This window comes from Nelumbo lutea, chromosome 6 (genome assembly GCF_056320005.1).
Source record: "Nelumbo lutea isolate HS-2025 chromosome 6, American lotus-T2T, whole genome shotgun sequence".
In the NCBI taxonomy this organism is placed as follows: domain Eukaryota; kingdom Viridiplantae; phylum Streptophyta; class Magnoliopsida; order Proteales; family Nelumbonaceae; genus Nelumbo; species Nelumbo lutea.
Genome location: NC_142689.1, coordinates 29,060,623 through 29,077,500, shown reverse-complemented (window position 1 = coordinate 29,077,500; position 16,878 = coordinate 29,060,623). Strand labels below are relative to the sequence as shown.

General features: G+C 40.1%; 2 protein-coding genes across 3 annotated transcripts in view; both read right to left on the bottom strand.

The window, feature by feature from the left end:
• The window catches only part of LOC148848238 (uncharacterized), an 8,538-nt gene extending 2,827 nt beyond the window's left edge, over positions 1–5,711 (bottom strand). Inside the window, exon 1 of one of the 2 annotated variants that reach the window (XR_016100863.1) lies at positions 5,032–5,711. The gene's annotated coding sequence lies outside the window, so the exon portion shown is untranslated. Of the gene's footprint in view, positions 262–5,031 lie in introns of those variants that run through there. The other variant, XM_088950222.1, reaches the window with a different exon arrangement.
• Positions 1–16,878, bottom strand: part of LOC148848237 (uncharacterized) — a 46,813-nt gene that overhangs the window by 11,920 nt on the left and 18,015 nt on the right. Inside the window, exon 12 of the mRNA XM_088950217.1 lies at positions 9,758–9,814. Within this exon, the coding sequence (XP_088806343.1) occupies positions 9,758–9,814 (57 nt within the window). The remainder of the gene's footprint in view (positions 1–9,757; positions 9,815–16,878) is intronic.

Genomic DNA, 16,878 nt, shown 5'->3' with positions numbered 1-16,878 from the left:
TCTGTTGACAAGGCAAAAAGAGATATCATGGAGAAGCTGAGAGTGAGCATAACCTATACTACTATTTAAAAGTGTGAATGATAGTGTGGAACTTTTGGTTGATTAAAATACCCCATTTTTTTTTTATTTTTGGTGCCTCTCTAATTGTAGGTCAGAAATGTAATTTGAACAACCACTTTTCTCCTCATTCAATTCCCTCTCATTAAGTCTTATATTTAAGGTATTAATTCCCATTAACATTCATTGAATCCAATTCTTGACTAGAATACACCTATTTATGAATTTGATCCCTCTATAATTGTGAGGTATAAAATGTAATTTGAACCACTACATTCCTTCTCATTCAAGTCCCTTGCATTAAGTCTCATATTTAGGGTATTAATAATATTAATTCCCAATATTTCATTAAATCCCATATTAATTAATTATATTAAAGAAAAATAAGTGTGACAAAGAATAATTTTTTTTTTATTATAGAAATAAAATACAAATTTAAAACCAACCCAAAAATGGAGTTGTTTTTTGGTTTGTTGGCGAGTCAACAATTCAACCTTTTTTCTTTTATAAATGAGAGTAATTTTATTGAAAGAGTATCAGAAATACATGCAGCCTAGGAAGAGGCACAGGATGTTACCTCCCCCAAGGACTGAATCATAAGCAATAAAACATGCCCAGACCTGAGAAACAAATTACAAATTAGCCCAAAACAAATCACCCCTTGCTTGGCCAAAGAAAAAGCCATTACATTTGCTGATTTGCTAACCCACTGGAACTTAACAGTCATATTTCTTGTCATCCATTTAACCTTCTTTACCAGATCCCTGTAGCCCCAACAAACCATGTCTGGGCTATTCAGCCAGCCCACTACTACCTTGGAGTCTCCTACTAACAAATTGCTCACTCCTAATTGACTAGCCATTTGTATACCTTGTACCGCTGCTAGTAGCTCTGCCCTTACAGAATCACCTTCACCCATTGGTCCTGAGAAAAGAGACAACATATTGCTGTGTGTCTCTCAGAATCCCTCCAATTCCGGATGGCCCTAGCAGCTACCATCAAAGTTCAATTTTACCACTCCATTCGATGGGGGTTTCCATTCAACTTGTAATTTGTTCTTGGAGGAGACTGTAGAAGCCACTGCTTCCCAATTTCTCCTTGAGTCATCAAAGGAGAAATCTGCCAACAATTGTGAAGATTTCAGCCATGAAGTTGTCTGTCAATATACATTCCTTGACTTCAGCAAGACTTCTTTCCTTTTCTTGAAATATTCTAGCATTTCTCTCCTCCCATAAGAACCACAAGGTGGCAGCTTTGATACATTTCCACATTATCTTCCCCCTTTTTGTCAATCTCCCAAGAGCATCTAGATTGAACAGCAGCTTTACTTCAGAGGGCAAGTTCCACCTGCACCCAAATGAAGAAACAACCCAATTCCAAATATTGGCAGCGAAGGAGCACGATATCAGCAAATGGTTACAGTCCTCACCCTTCACTTTACACATAAAGCACCAATTTGGGGACAGACACAAAAAAGGTTTCTTCTTTTGTCGGTTTTCCACAATATTAATCTTACCATAATAGGCTTCCCAACAGAACACTGCTACTTTGGGGGGTATTGGCCTTGACCAAACCTATTTAACAGGGAAGATCTGAGAGGAAGGGTTAGAGCAAAGGGCTTTAAAGAAAGATGCGCAAGTAAAAGAGCCAACCGGGTTTAGAGCCCAGACTCTTGTCCGGGTAGGTGGGGTCCAGGCACACCGAATCTAGAAGCAACAACAGCTCTAAGACACAATGAAACTCTTCATCCCTTAACCCTCTTCGAAATCCAAAATCCCAATTTAAAGCCAAAGGGCAAACCGAGGGGGGGGGGGAAGGAACCAAGAAATGGGTTTCTTTTTAAAGAGGGAGATGGAATAGAGAGAAGGAAAACGGTCTTTTAGGGGTTGAGTGTTCACCCAAGTATCTTCCCAAAAAAGAATAAAGTTTCTAGAACAAGCATCGTACTTTACAAACCTGAGGAATTTAGGGAGAATGCCAGAGATAGCCTTCCAAGGTGTTGTGAGCAAAGCCCTTTGAGATACCCCTACATCCCAACCTGATTCAAAACAGCCATGGATACTTCTCACTACTTCGTGCCACAACCCCTCCCTCTCCAGGGGCCACCCCCAAAACCACTTACCTAAAAGAGCTTCATTCTTACTCACCACATTCCCTAAGCCTAGTCCTCCTTTTTTGCTCCGACTCACCACCTCCCACCTAATCAAGTGATATTTTTCCTCTTCACCAAGTTTCCATAGGAAGTCCCTCATCAATTTTTCCAACCTTTTTGCCTCCCTTTTAGGAATTCTAAAGACTGACAGGAAGTATAAAGGCAAGTTAGCTAAAGTTGCTTTAATCAAAACAACTCTACCACCCACGGAGATGTAGTTCCTCTTCCAAGCTGCCAATCTTTTTTCAAAATTTTCAACCACCAGATTCCAAAACCTACTTTCCTTTGGGTTTGCACATAGAGGAAGTCCTAGGTAGGATAGAGGCCACTGAGAGAAAGTGCATTCTAACAAGGCTGCTATAAACTCCACCTCTCTGTTCAAATTAACCCCCACAACACAACTCTTCTCAAAATTTACCTTCAAATTCAAGGCCCTCTCAAAGTGAATTATTAAGTCCTTCAGATTCCTTACCTCTGTCAAATCACAACCTTCGCAAAAGATTATTATGTCATCTACAAATTGGAGATGGGTTACTGACACTCTGTCTCTACCTATTCTCCACCCTCTTAGAGATCTAGCTCTCTCCGCTTCTAAAAGGAGTCTACTAAAAGCATCGATGACTAAGGTGAAAAGGAAAGGTGACATGGGATCACCTTATCTCACACCCCTACTAGCTGGGAAAAAATCAGTAACTACCCCATTGACTAGGATGGAATAATGGCAACTAGAGAGGCAATCGTTTCTCCATTTGCACCACTTATCCCCAAACCCACACTTCATTAGCACGAGTGATAAGAATCCCGAATCCACTAAGTCATAGGCCTTTTCAAGGTCAAGTTTACAAGCATAACCTTTACGCCCCGATCTCCTCATCTCCTCCACACATTCATCTGCTATTAGAATCTGATCTACAATTTGTCTCCCCTGAACAAAAGCTCCTTGCGCTTGGCTAATAAGACAAGGAAGCACCTATTTATCCTCAAAGATAAGACTTTTGCCACAATCTTGTAAACACTAGTCACCAAACTGATAGGTCTAAAGTCCTTTGGATGCTTGGAATCTTTCTTTTTCGGAATTAAGGCTAGAAAAGTAGCATTAATTCCCCGACTCATCGCTTGATTATTCTCAAATTCCTTGAAGACCTCAAATAAATCTTCTTTGACTATCTCCCAACAATCTTGAAAGAAAGCCATTGTAAACCCATCTGGCCCTGGAGCTTTAGATCTATCCATGGAAAAGACAGCATTTCTATTTTCTTCCTCCTCAATTCCTTTCCAGCCAGATTCTACTCTCTTCTGGAAGCCTCTGCCAGGTCACACCTTCCAACTCCACTCTAGGGCTTAGGGGTCTCCTCAAGATGGATTTGAAATGGTCAACAAAACAAGTAGCTATCCTCTCTTGGTTATCAAAGACTGTTCCATCCACTTCCAGTTTGGAAACTAGGTTTTTCCTTCTCCTTCCATTGGCTAGGTCATGAAAAAATTTAGTGTTCCCATCTCCTTCCTTAATCCACTTACATCTAGACTTCTGCCTCCAAGAAATTTCTTCTCTCAAAATAACTTCATTTAACTCACTTTTTAGATTCCATCCCCGATCTCTATCCTGAGGGCTTAAGGCTCTTTGGGATTCCTTCACATCCAGTTCCTCTATTTGGGTCAACAGAGAGGATTTCAATTCTTCTATTCTCCCAAAATGCTCCCTATTCCAATCCTTCACATGTTCTCTCAATCCTTTTGGTTTTTTATGGAATCTTACCCCTTTCCACTTCACCCCCCTTAGATCTTCTCTCCACCATTCCTCAACCTTCTTCATGAAGTCCAAGTGAATCAACCACATGTTCTCAAACCTAAAGGGTCAAGGTCCTTGCCTAAAAGGCTCCTGTCCCAGGCTAATGGGGCAATGGTCAGATGTGACTCTAGGTAGAGCCCTTGTTAACAAGTCCGCCCACTTATTTTCCCAACTTTCATTGAAAAAGGAACCTATCTAATTTGGAGCAGGCTGGTACCTCCTGAAAATTGGACCAGGTATAGATAGCTTGCAGCAACGGGAGTTCCTTTAACCCACAATTATTAATAAAATCATTGAACCTCCATATGCTGGTTGTAATGACCTGCTGGGGATTATTTGATTCATTTGTAAAGCGAATTACATTGAAATCTCCCCCCAAGCACCACAGGCCATCCCAAAGCCCTTGAATCCCATAAAGCTCTTCCCACAGTTCATTCCTTTCTCTGTAATTGTTTGGTCCATACACATTTGTAAAGTGAATTACTTAGAGGCTTTCCTTCTCTCCCCTCTTCCGCTGAATTCCAAATTTTCTTCTATATCTGATATCAGCCTTTCCACCCCTGATCTTTTCTTCTTCCTACGGTTGTTAAAAGTTCCAGATCTGCTTAAGACTGCTCTTGTTTTATTTTGCCTTTTCGAAATTTCTTGGTTTTCCTCCAAAGATTCCTCTTTTTGCCTATACTCCTCGAGGAGGGCACAGATCTGTCCCCAAATCCTCTCTAATTCTTCATTCTGCATCTTTCCCATAATTGATTCATCCTTTGTATTTTTCCTACTTCGATCCCCTGTTTTTGTTGAACCTTCTTGAACCTCACCCTTCCCTACCTCTTCCTCTTTTCTCCTATACTCCTCCAAAAACATACAAATTTGATCTCAGATCATCTCTAACTCCTTTTCCTGTGATTCTCTTCCCCTTACCACCTCCTCTTGTTCTCCCTTCCAGCCATGGCTGGTGCATCAAGTTGAGCTGCAGAAGTACCTGTTTCAGGCAGGAAACCCACATCAGTACCATAAAACGAATTGACAATATTACCTGAATGGTTGTGGGAAGATGTCAAAAACTCTTGAGGGGCAACACGTAGGGGCAGGGTCGTGGCTAAACCTTCCAAAGAAGATGACTGTGGGTTCCCATTGTGTTCAACCAATGTTGTTTTAAGCCTTGCATCAGAATTTGCCTTTGTAAGTTGTCCCCTTGTTGATAACTCTGTGATCGGTGACCAAGGTAATTCCTGTTCCTCTATTCCTCTATCAGTGTTGTGCTGCTCTAGTGAACTGGGAGCCCGAATCCGTAGATAATAAGAGACATTGAGAGTACGTCTTCTGAGCTGAAACTGAAACATCCAACTCGTCTTGTCCCAAAAAAAGCAACTCGGTGTGAAGGCTCTCATCAGCACCGAGGGATTTGGCTTTTTCCAGATCCACTCTTCCAATACTTGAAGAGTCTTTAGACTCTGAATCTGAGCTACCTTCTTCCTCCGTCGCGCAGATCTCGACCGTGTCCGTAAAGACCTGATTTGCTGTCTCCGGAATGAGGGAACTCCCTGTCTCCACTGTCAACGAGTGCTTCTTGAACCTCGGACTGCGCCGTTCCGGGGAGAAAACTTTCTTCTTCTTGCTTGGAACCCAAGCCCAGTTCGAACTTGCCACTCCGCTGCTACTAGATTTCTCCCCTGCGAGCGGCAGACGAGCTTTGCTCGTGGGAGACGATGGTAGACCCTTTTTCTGGTCCATCGTCCTCTCTAATCCTTTGGTCACGTGCCTACATAAGTTGGCACGTGGCACTTTAAGACTTGGGTTCACACTGTTTAAACCGGCAGGCCCACTCGCAAGAAAAGGCCCCTTAATCTTTGATGGGCCTGGGCCCAGCCTCCCGACTTCTTTGCCAGTCACGTGTTCTCTTAAAGAAACATGTGACTGGCCTCGGTTCAAAGGACCAGAAAGGACCGGCTTAACCCCTGAACCTTTGCCTACCTTTCAGTTTCTGTTGAAATTTGAACTCCTGGCGCAGAGCTTCCTCCAATTAAACCTCCTGTCACCGACTGAACATAGGACCTGCCATCCCTCAGCCCACCCTGCCCAGCAGGCTTTCCCCAAGTAGTTAAATTTTTTTCTTTTCTCTCTTTTTACCTAGTTGCCTCAGAAGACAGCCTCTTTTGTAGTGTCTACTCTGCCTTGCATACCAAGCAACCAGGCCTGTCCTGCCCCTTCATCTTCCTCCCTTCTTCCTTCCTTCCAAAGCTGGGCTTCAATGGAAGTAGCAAGCCAGATGGGGTATACTAAACCCTCTGAAATAACCTCTATCTTCCTTGGGATGTCATTGGGTTTAACACCACCTAACCTCACTGCAACTGAATGGAGATCACAATCACCTTCTAATTTTGCATCACAGATTAAAGCTATTGACTGTAAAACTTCCTCCTTCCAGAGATTGAAAGGTAACCCAAGCACTCTGACTACTACATTGTCTTCAATCTCAAAGCATTTGGTGTTAGATAGAGGACACCAATTCGACACTAGCAGCACCAGCCTCAGAAAGAAAGTTTAAGGCTGAAATCTCTACTTCATCTTCACCCAGATCTATCACAGCTTTACAAGGTTCATAAGGAATAATCACCATCGGCTTCTGCAGGTTATATTCTTTGAGTATCGCCTGAGCAATACCTCTCCAATCCCTTGGTGGACTTGTTTCAACCACAAATTTCTTCCCCCAATCCTCTTTTTCTGCTGTTGCTACCAGTTTACAAGTTCTTTTTCCTTTTTCTGCAATCATCCAATCCCTATCAGTGGTTTCTTCCTTTCTCTTGTGATTACCCCCTTTCTTTTCCTTCACTGCAGCCTCTGCTTGTTTTGTTTTCAGCTGCTGAGTAAAGTCACTCAGTACCTCTGCCACTACCTTCCATCCTACACCCAGTTTACCTTCTGGGAAACAAGCTAACTGCTTCTTTCTTCCTCCAAAGAATTCCTGCAGTGTTATGTAGCATCCTTTTTGCATTATTTTTGCATTCCAATTCGTAGTTCTTTCTTTCATCAAGGTTGAACTTCATAAAGTTCAGTTGTTTACCTTTGGAGCTTGCTTCTGAAACAAACTCTGTAACTATTCAATCACTTCAAGACCTTTCTACCAACAATATTGTGGCTCTCTTTGCCTCCCTAATCTTCAAGCTCTGCTGGCCCCTAATCCTTATCTCTTCAAATAAGAAATCTTTTGCTTCAATCTTAATCACTCTCCTCCATCTAGCAGCTTCTACAAACCTATTCTCCATCTTCTTCTACTTCTGTTTCACAGTTCCATAATCACCTATTCTCCATCTTCTTCTACAAACCTTCAACCTTTTTATTAAACAACAATAAAAATTAAAAGAGATAAAAAAAAATGAAAGTATAAAAATGCAAAAAAAAAAAAATTGTAGAAAACATTTAGGCACATCTCTAATATTGTATATTCATCATATTAAACAAAAAATAAGCATGACAAATACGAATAATTTTTATAGACATGTAAATAAAAAATTGTCGAAAATGTTGGAAGCATATTATTTGCTATCATAAAAAATTGCCATGTGCACATTTCCTAGCATTAAGAAGGGTGTTTATGAATAATAGGTTTCCAACTGCTGACTTGTAGGGAAGTGAGACCACATTTAAAGGGTTTGGAATTTGGGTTACATTGGGAGGAGGAGAGAATTGGTATTCTCAAAAACTAAAGTAGTTTTTCGTAGAGGATGGACAGGCTAAGTTGAAGGTTGAAAGGAGGTTTGAGAAACTTCAGTGGGAAGTGAGATTGCCATGAATCTTGTTCCTCTTCTGAATTTCTCAATACTCTCATTGGCAATGATAATCTGGCCAATGATTTGCTTGCCATGAACAAAGACTATCTGACAGAGGGAGATGGACATTACAAGAACATAAAACTTTGACAATTGTTTTGTAGAAGCTTCTTGTAAGGATGATTGGCTTAAAATCCTAAGGGGTGGGAAGCACCTTGCTCCTTTGGAATGAGAACTATGAAAGTTTCCTCATGATTAAATGTACAAAGCAAGTTTAGATGATCACAGATAATCTTTTCCTCAATGCTTAACAATATTAGAACCTAGAAGTCAAATCTAGATTAGAGGAGTGCGGCTGCTTTTGGGGCTTCGTTTTTCTTTTGTTGGGTGATATCTTGTCACCTTTTTTGTACTCTTATTTCTCTATAAATTTTCTTTTTTATTTACTACCAAAAAATGGTCAAATGAGGATGGGTTTGGCACAACGGTTGGGTTGCTCCATTGTGACCAGGGTGACCAGGGTTCAGATCTTGGGAACAGCCTCTTAGTATGTGCAGAGGTAAGGCTGCATACATCTGTCCCTCCCCAGACCCTGTATTGGTGTGGGAGCCTCATGCACTGGGCTGCCCCTTTTTTACCAAAAAAATGGTCAAATGATTAAGGGTGTAAAGGTAATATGTTTTACAAACATGTAAATTGTATATAATTTAGTGTTATTATTATTATTATTATTATTATTATTATTTGATCAGAAAAAGAAATTCATTAAATTCAGATCTGAAGTAAAAAAATAAAAGTTTTACACTTTTGCCCAAAATAATTAGCGTCTATTAACCCCCTGTTTTGCTAGTACATCTTCCATCCCATTTGCAGTTCTTCTAACCCAGCTAAAGGTATTGGGTTCTATTGATAGGTGACCTGCCTCCCTGAAGGCATGCCTGTAGCTCCAAGGTGATGAACTTCCCTTGTCCAAAATATGACAAATTTTGAGTCTCTTTCCACTTCCAATTCACGGAAACCAAGCTGTTGTGCTAATGTCAGTCCTTGCAACAATTCCATTATTACAACTCTAACCGAATCACCAATACCAATTGGCCTTCAATTCATAGCCACCACCATTAAGTGGTTCTTGAGCACACCCCCTATGCCTTCCTTCCCCAGATTGCCTGTGGAGCTACTACCATCAAAATTCAGCTTCATTTTGTTTTCAGCTAGGGGTTTCCAATCCAATATCACACTATCTTTCCTTCTATCCATTTGTGCTACTTCTGACCATTTTCTCACTATCTCATTTACTAAGAATATTCAAAAGAATTGCAATGTTTTTACCCAATGTGTGTCTCTGACTTGTATGCTTTCTACCAACTCCTCCATAGACCTATTGTTGTCATTGAAAATTCTTTGGTTTCTTTCTTCCCAAATAGTCCACACCACTGCTGCCCTTGCTGCCCTCCACTTAATTCTCCCTCTTTTTTTCATGCCTTAAGAAGCTTTGTATATAATTTCCTTCAACTATCCTTGAAAAAACGTAAATAAATAAAGAATGATTAAACCACATTTTGCTGCTATGGCAAACAGTTTTTCAAATCCCAAGTAGTAGGCATTTTCTTAAGCTTTCAGGTTTGGCTAGTGACCTAGTGTTCAGATGATAGTACTTCCATATGTTATCCCTGCCACGTTTATCACCAATTATCTCAAGCATAATAAACAAGCTGACACTTTTCTTGTTGTTGGAATTATTTAGCTAATGAATGATACACTGTAGATATAACAAATGAAAACAGTCTCATTGAATCATCAAACTTCAAGTTTTAATAAATTCTTCTTTTGATTGTGCATACCACATAAACACCAAAGCAAGATAAAAGTAGCCACTAGTCATTCAGGTAACATATTATGCACTCTAAAGAACTCATCTTTAAAAAGCTACATTATCGTCTACAATGTGCATGTTCTGATATCCTGATAACCGCAACAAGTAATTCTCAATACCTGGGCTAGACATTTATCACCAAATGTACGAGTGGATATCCACTCCTCCAGTAACGCCTTGATCCACCAAAAGAAAGAAGGGGTTAATAAGACAAGCAAAATATTGGCAATCATGAACTACTAAAAAAAGTAATATTTCCAAAATCCTTGACAAGAAGCAAATCAAACTTCATAAAAGGATTGCTAAAGGCACAGTAGCACATGAATAAAAGCATATATTAAGTGGGATAAATAGAGAAAACTCTCATTTCATCGATTGTTAATGTTTAGTATCTATACGTCTCCCAATCACATGGTGGTGTTAAAAGCTAAACGCTTTGTGAACAAAGATTATGAAGACCATACTTTTCAATATCAAAAAATGAGTTTCAATTGGTTTGGCTGATGCCACAGCCAAACAGGGGGCAAACAAAACACAAATGTACCAGGAAATTGTGATGGATAATCTCAAAAACAAAGATGGGTTTCAAATATCTTTAAAACTTGAGGTGAAAGGAATGCTGAATCTTTAAAACTTTATTTTTCCCAAAAGTTTGTCATTTTTTACTTAGGAAAAATGAAAAAAAAAAAGACCTAGCCAGGCTCGTCCCAGCCCAGGTTTGCGGGTCATGCCAACCTGGCATGACCCAACATTACACCTCTAGGGGGAGTCAAGGTTAGAGGGAAGAGCTTGTTTTGGCTCCTAAGTACATCATCTTGCTGTACATTTTTTTTGTTTATACTAATATAATGATACTTTACCTTTCTCAAAAAAAAAATGATATGATGAGGGCCCAAATCTATCACCAACAGAATTAGACATCCTCCCCATCAATGACTGTTAGGAAGGACTGCATAGGTTGTTCCAGGGTCCAAATTCTAGTATGGTATGTGATGCCCGAAATGTGGGTCCTATAGCACATCATCAGCCACAAACTCCAAATGCTCTTGCATCATAACTTCCCTAGGAGAAGCCATACTATGGAAATGCCTCACAACGAAAGTTGTCAGCAAACCATCTATCCTCCTAAAACCGGATCCGGTCCCCAAAGACCACAGCTTGTCCTGATCTCATTAATACTTAATTATACTAATAGGGAACCTAACCAATGAAGGGAAGAAGGATAAAATTCTCATAATAGAACCACTTCGTTGGGTAGGGGACCCATATAGTTAGATGGCCTTGAAAAAACACTCCATGGACTGGTTAAATGGGACTTGCTCAATGGGCTTTTTATCAGGTCTGCAAATTGTTGGTGACTATCTGCTCCTCATCATTATGACACAATGCCCATAAAAATAAGGCAACTTAATCAAATAATACTGTTAAACTGAGAACATCACAAAATCGTGAATAAACTTCTCAGAACAAAATTAAGACATAACAGAGCATAGACATTGTCAATTAGCATTGCATTGGAAAAAGCTAGATCTCAACTTGTGCTATCACTAAGTACATGCCATTGTTAATATTATTTCAATAAGCCTTGCACCACAATATTAGAGAAAATAAAATTAAAAAAAAAATCCTGATTCAATTATAACACCTTTTTTGTATCAGTAATAGGAACCCTTTTTCTTTCTATTGTGGAATGGACTTTATGGGAGGAAAGAAACCAAAGAATTTTCTTTTTTTTTATCAATAACAGAGATTTCATTAATTGATTAAAGAATTTTCTTTGAAAAAAGCAAACCAAAGGAGGAAGTTATTGAATCCATAAAAATCAGAGCTGCACATTGGGTGATGACATTCTAAGGATGTGGACTGAAGTGGCACAAACAGATGTATCCAAAGAAACCTGCACTAAATAAACTAAAACTAAACTTTGATGGGAGGTCCTTTGGCAACCCAGGAAGGGCAGGTATAGGGGGTGTGCTTAGAAATCATCAAGGAGAAGTTGTGGCACTCCAGGCTGAAACTCTAGCTCTCCTACAAGGCTTAAAGCTGGCTGAGCAGATTGGAGCAACAGATTTAGAAACTGAAGGAGACTCACTACTAGTAATTAGTATAGGGGGTCTGCTTAGAAATCATCAAGGAGAAGTTGTGGCACTTTTCTCAGGATCAATAGGTATTGGTGACTCAATTCAGGCTGAAACTCTAGCTCTCCTACAAGGCTTAAAGCTGGCTGAGCAGATTGGAGCAACAGATTTAGAAATTGAAGGAGACTCACTACTAGTAATTTCTTGGGAAAAGCAAATCACTTCAGCACCTTGGAAGCTCAAATTTATCTATAGGGAAATTAACATACTTGCAAGGAGGTTCAACTCTCAGTTTGGTGGGTAAAAAGGACTGCAAATGGTCTGGCGGATACCCTAGCAAAACAGAGAGCAAATAGACCTACTTTGTTCTGGGCAGAGCTGTAATTGTTTGTAGCTTGGGTCAATGCAGTGCTGAAACCTAACTCTTGTAATTTAATATTATCTCTGATTTTAATAAGAGTCTTATTTGCTGATCAATAAAAAGGGACCTTTTTTTATCAGCAAAGATATTTTATTAAATTGATTAAAGGTGGATTAGTACAATTTGATTATAGGAGTGTAATACCCCCACACACAAGTAGATTACAAAGATGCCCAATAAAACTGCTACCTTGCAACCCCTTGTTTTGCTAGGGCATCAGCCAGCCCGTTTGCATTCTTTCTAACCCATTTGACATCAGCATTTAAGTCCTTTGCCAGTCTTTCAACTTCCCTGAAAATATGGTTGAGAATCCAAGGAATTTGTCTATCACAAGATGCCCATGTAATAATTACTTTTGAATCCTCTTCCACCTCCACTTGTCTAAATCCCAAATGCTTTGCCAACTGAAGTCCATGTAGTAATGCCAACAGCTCTGCCATTGCAGAGTTAGTAATGCCAGTTGGCCCTGAAAATAAAGCCAAAATCCTGCTCTCTGAACTTATGATTGCTCCACCTATTCCTGCCAATCCCAGGTTACCCAAGGAGCTACTGTCAAAATTCAGTTTAACTTTATTGCCTTCTGGAGGTTTCCACTCCAATCTTACTTCTTTTGTTCTAGAGGACTGCGATACTTCCTTACAAGATCTTATAATGTCAGTGACAAAGCATATTTGGAAGTAATCCAAAGTCTTGACCCAAAAAGCAACCTTCACTTTTATGCTATCTATTACCTCTTCCACAGTCCTATTCTTTTTATTGAAGATTCTGTTATTTCTCTCTTCCCACACCACCCAAGCTGTTGCTGCCTTAGTAGCTTTCCACATTCTTCTTTTGTTGCCTCAGGAAGTTTGGGTTGAAAATATCCACCACCTCTTGAGGGGGGTCCCACCTGCAGCCAAAGAGAGAACAAAAAACTCCCAAACATGAAGCGCAAAAGGACAAGATATTAATAAATGGGAAAAGGTCCCTCCACTATCCATACATAGGAAACAAATTTGAGGAGAGAGGCAATAAGGCCTCCTTTTCTGCAACACATCACATGTATTTACCTTTCCAAGGAAAATAGTCTAGCAAAAAGCTTGGATTTTTGGTGGAATAGTCTTACACCAAATTTCTTTCACCAGGAAGTTCACCCCTTGAGGATTGGGTAAAGCTAGATGTCTAAAGAAAGAGGAGCAAGAGAAAAGTCTGTTTATGGCAATTACCCAGAGTCTAGAATCCTCCAACTGCAAATTTGGGCCTAGGGTAACTGTCTCCAAGATTTTAAGGTCAATCAACAAATTACACTCTCTTTCCCTATGACCTCTTCTAAAACCAAGGTTTCACTTAAGGCTTTAAGGGAAAGAGAGTACTCAAACTGAACACAGTTACATTCTCGAGAATTGAGAGGGAAAAGAATTTAGGAAATTGACCTTTTAGTGGTGATTCCCCTATCCAAAGGTCTTTTCCAAAACGGATTTTGTCCCCTCTTCCCACATCAAAGTGGACAGAGCTAAGAAATATAGGGTATACTTCATGAATATCTTTCCAAGGAGAAGCTGAAGTTGTATGAGGAGCAATTTTAGCATCCCAACCATTGCCCTCCAAACCATAAATGCTTACGATTACCTTGTGCCACAACCTGTCTCTTTCAAATGGAAATCTCCACAACCATTTTCCTAATAATGCAGTGTTCCTAATAGCAATGTTTCCTAATCCTAGGCCCCCTTTTTCTTCTGGTTTACTAACTTGTTCCTATTTAACCAAGTGGTATTTTTTAACTCTCCTGGCTCCCATAGGAAATCCCTCATATATTTCTCTAGTTGTCTTGCTATCCTAGAGGAGATGCAGAATGTTGAAAGAAAGTAGATAGGTAGATTTGCTAAAGTGGCTCTAACCAAGGTGATTCTTCCCCCTAAGGAAATATAATTTCTTTTCCACAGAGCTAGTTTCTTTGCAAACCTCTCTACCACTGGTTTCCAAAATCCACCAGCTCTTGTGTTTCCCCCCAAGGGTAAACTTGGGTAGGTAATAGATCAATTCCTTATTTCACAACCCAGGTACCTTTGCAAACCTCAAAATTTCCCCCTCCTCCAAATTGATTCTAACTATTCCACTTTTACTCAAATTAATCCTCAATCTGGATATACCACAGAGTTATCAATCAGCACCTTTAAATTTATCACCATTTCCATATCAATATCCTCATAGAACAGGATTGTATCATCAACAAATTGGAAGTGGGAAACGATTACTTGGTTCCTCCCTACCCTCCAACCCCTAAAACGTCCTTGTAAGTCTGCAGCCATAATCATCTTGCTTAGGACATCTGCCAGACTACCACTAAAGTGAAAAGGAAAGGGGATAGGGAGTCCCGTTTCCTTAAACCTTTCTTTGCTGGGGAGAAATCTTTTGCCACTCCATTGATAAGAATTGAATAGAAAATGATTTAACACAGCCTCCAATCCATATCCTCCATCTATCTCCAAACCCTAGCCTTTCTAGAATTTCTAATAAAATCTCCAGTTCACTAGATCATAGGCCTTTACTAGGTCCAATTTGCAAACCAAACCATTCTCTCTACTTTTCTTCTTGACAACACATTCATTAGCCAATAGGATTTGATCCACGATTTGTCTGCCTCCCACAAGAGCCCCTTGGAACAGTGAGATCACTGAAGGTAGAACCTACTTTAATCTCTCCAATGGAACCTTTGAAATTATCGTATAAAGACTCCCTATCAAGCTTACTGGTCTGTAGTCCTTCGGAGATTGTACCTCCTCCTTGCATACAAAAGAGAAAAAGGTAGCATTTTCTCTAAAGGGGATTTCCCCTTTGATGAAGAATTCTTTACACATTTGCAGAAGATCTAATTTCAAAAGATCCCAATGCTTTTGATAGGAGGCCATAGAGAATCCACCCAGTCCTAAACCTCTCACATTCCAACTCAAAATCTTCATTTCACTGAATTGAGGGACCCTAAAAAATGTAACCTAGAGTCTCCTTTCCCCTTTCCTTCTCTCCTTTCTCATATTTTCTTCCTCATAACTTATACCACACTAAAGCTTTTCAATCTCATTCTTTTTTCTCTTCCTTTGCTTTCCATTCTTCCTCAAATAAACTTTTGTTTCCCCCCATTTTCCTTTCTTTTGCCTCTCTTTTTGTCTCCTCGCCTCTCCCTTCTTTGATTAAGTCATTCCTTCTAGATGAGGTTGCTTTTCCCGACAAGGTTCAGGATTTTATCCCTCTCTTGCTCAATGTCACTACCCAATGGTTCCTCGTCACCAAAATCAATGGCAATTCAATTGCAAGCATTCATGAATGGAATGGCTCAGCCGGGTTTACAACAAAAGGGAAGGTAGTATTAGAAGGGATTTTAGAACAAGGAACACTAGGATTAGGAAACGAAACAAAAGGGGGTGAGAGGTTAGGGACTCCCTGTTCCGATATGGAGTAAGCCTCTTTTTACAACCTTCCTGCTAGGTGTATGTCCTTGTCAAGTAACACACGGATAGCATCAATAAATTGTTCCTCTTGTACTTCAATATGAACATCAGTATCAAGACCAAATGTCCCAAGTATGGACACCCTAATCCTATGACTATGTTGGTTGAAATCCTACCTCTCTTAGCTAATTCTATGCCCCCCCCCCTCTAAGTTTAGGGTACGCATTTCAAGTCCAGCTTTTTTCATTGCCAAAATAGTCTTTAGAGGGGTCTTCAAATAGAATATTTGTTCCAAGAGTTTCCTCATTCCAGACCTTGCAATCTTTAGTTGTAACCACACTCCTAATGCTGGAGGGTTGATCAACCTCGTAACTTTCCTCCTTTCTCAAATCCTCCCAGTCACTATCTTCCACCGAGTCTTCATGAGGAGGCCTAAAAAAATTTTGGACTGCACTTGTTTGGGGTCGTAGTGTTCTTGCTCACCACCAACCTCCAAGCCCAGTTGCAATCCAAGGCCATTTTAGATGCATTCACACTTCTCAAGCAGTTGGAATGAGACTTGGTTCTCTGTTTTTCTGCTACGTCTAAAGGGGGTTCCTTAGGCATCAAAAAGGAAGATGATAAACCATTGATATCATCCCTTAAAGAGAGCCCTAGACCTCTCACTTGACCTTTTAATTGGTCACGCGATTTTGTGGTTTGGTTGATCGGCTCACTCAAGCTTCTTGGTTCAATTGTCAGTTCAACTCCTGGCATCCCTTCAACTTCTTTAGCTTGACCACCTGTCATCACTTCAGCATATGAATTAAACTTCGGCTTTCAATCTTGGTTGAACAGCCCAGATTTAACCACATATTTAGTTATCTAGATAGAACCTTTCGAAATATTAAACGGTTGGGTTTCCTTCAATTCATTTGAAACCCTTTCAGCTTCTTGAACCAAGGCGCCATGCCCCCTCTTTGTTGCAATATCATCTTCATCTCTTACCTTTGGCAGTCCTCTCTGAGTTTAGCTTCTTGCAACAGCAACAACCAAACCTTATAGGTAACTGTCTATGATCAGATCCACCTCTCTTGGCACTGCTTCCGGTTTCACACCCACCAAGTTGAAGGAAGTTGCAGTAATGTCCGAAGTATCTAGCTTCTGGATGAAGCCTCCACAGATATTTGTGATTTTCCTAAAGGTATCATCTAGCCAGGCATAAAAGAGAATCCCTATAGCTTTCACCCAAGGGGTACCCGTTAGAGTAATACTATTAGCTCATGGATTCTAGGAGCAAGAAAAACCAAACCGAAAATTCGGTTAACCGAACCAGT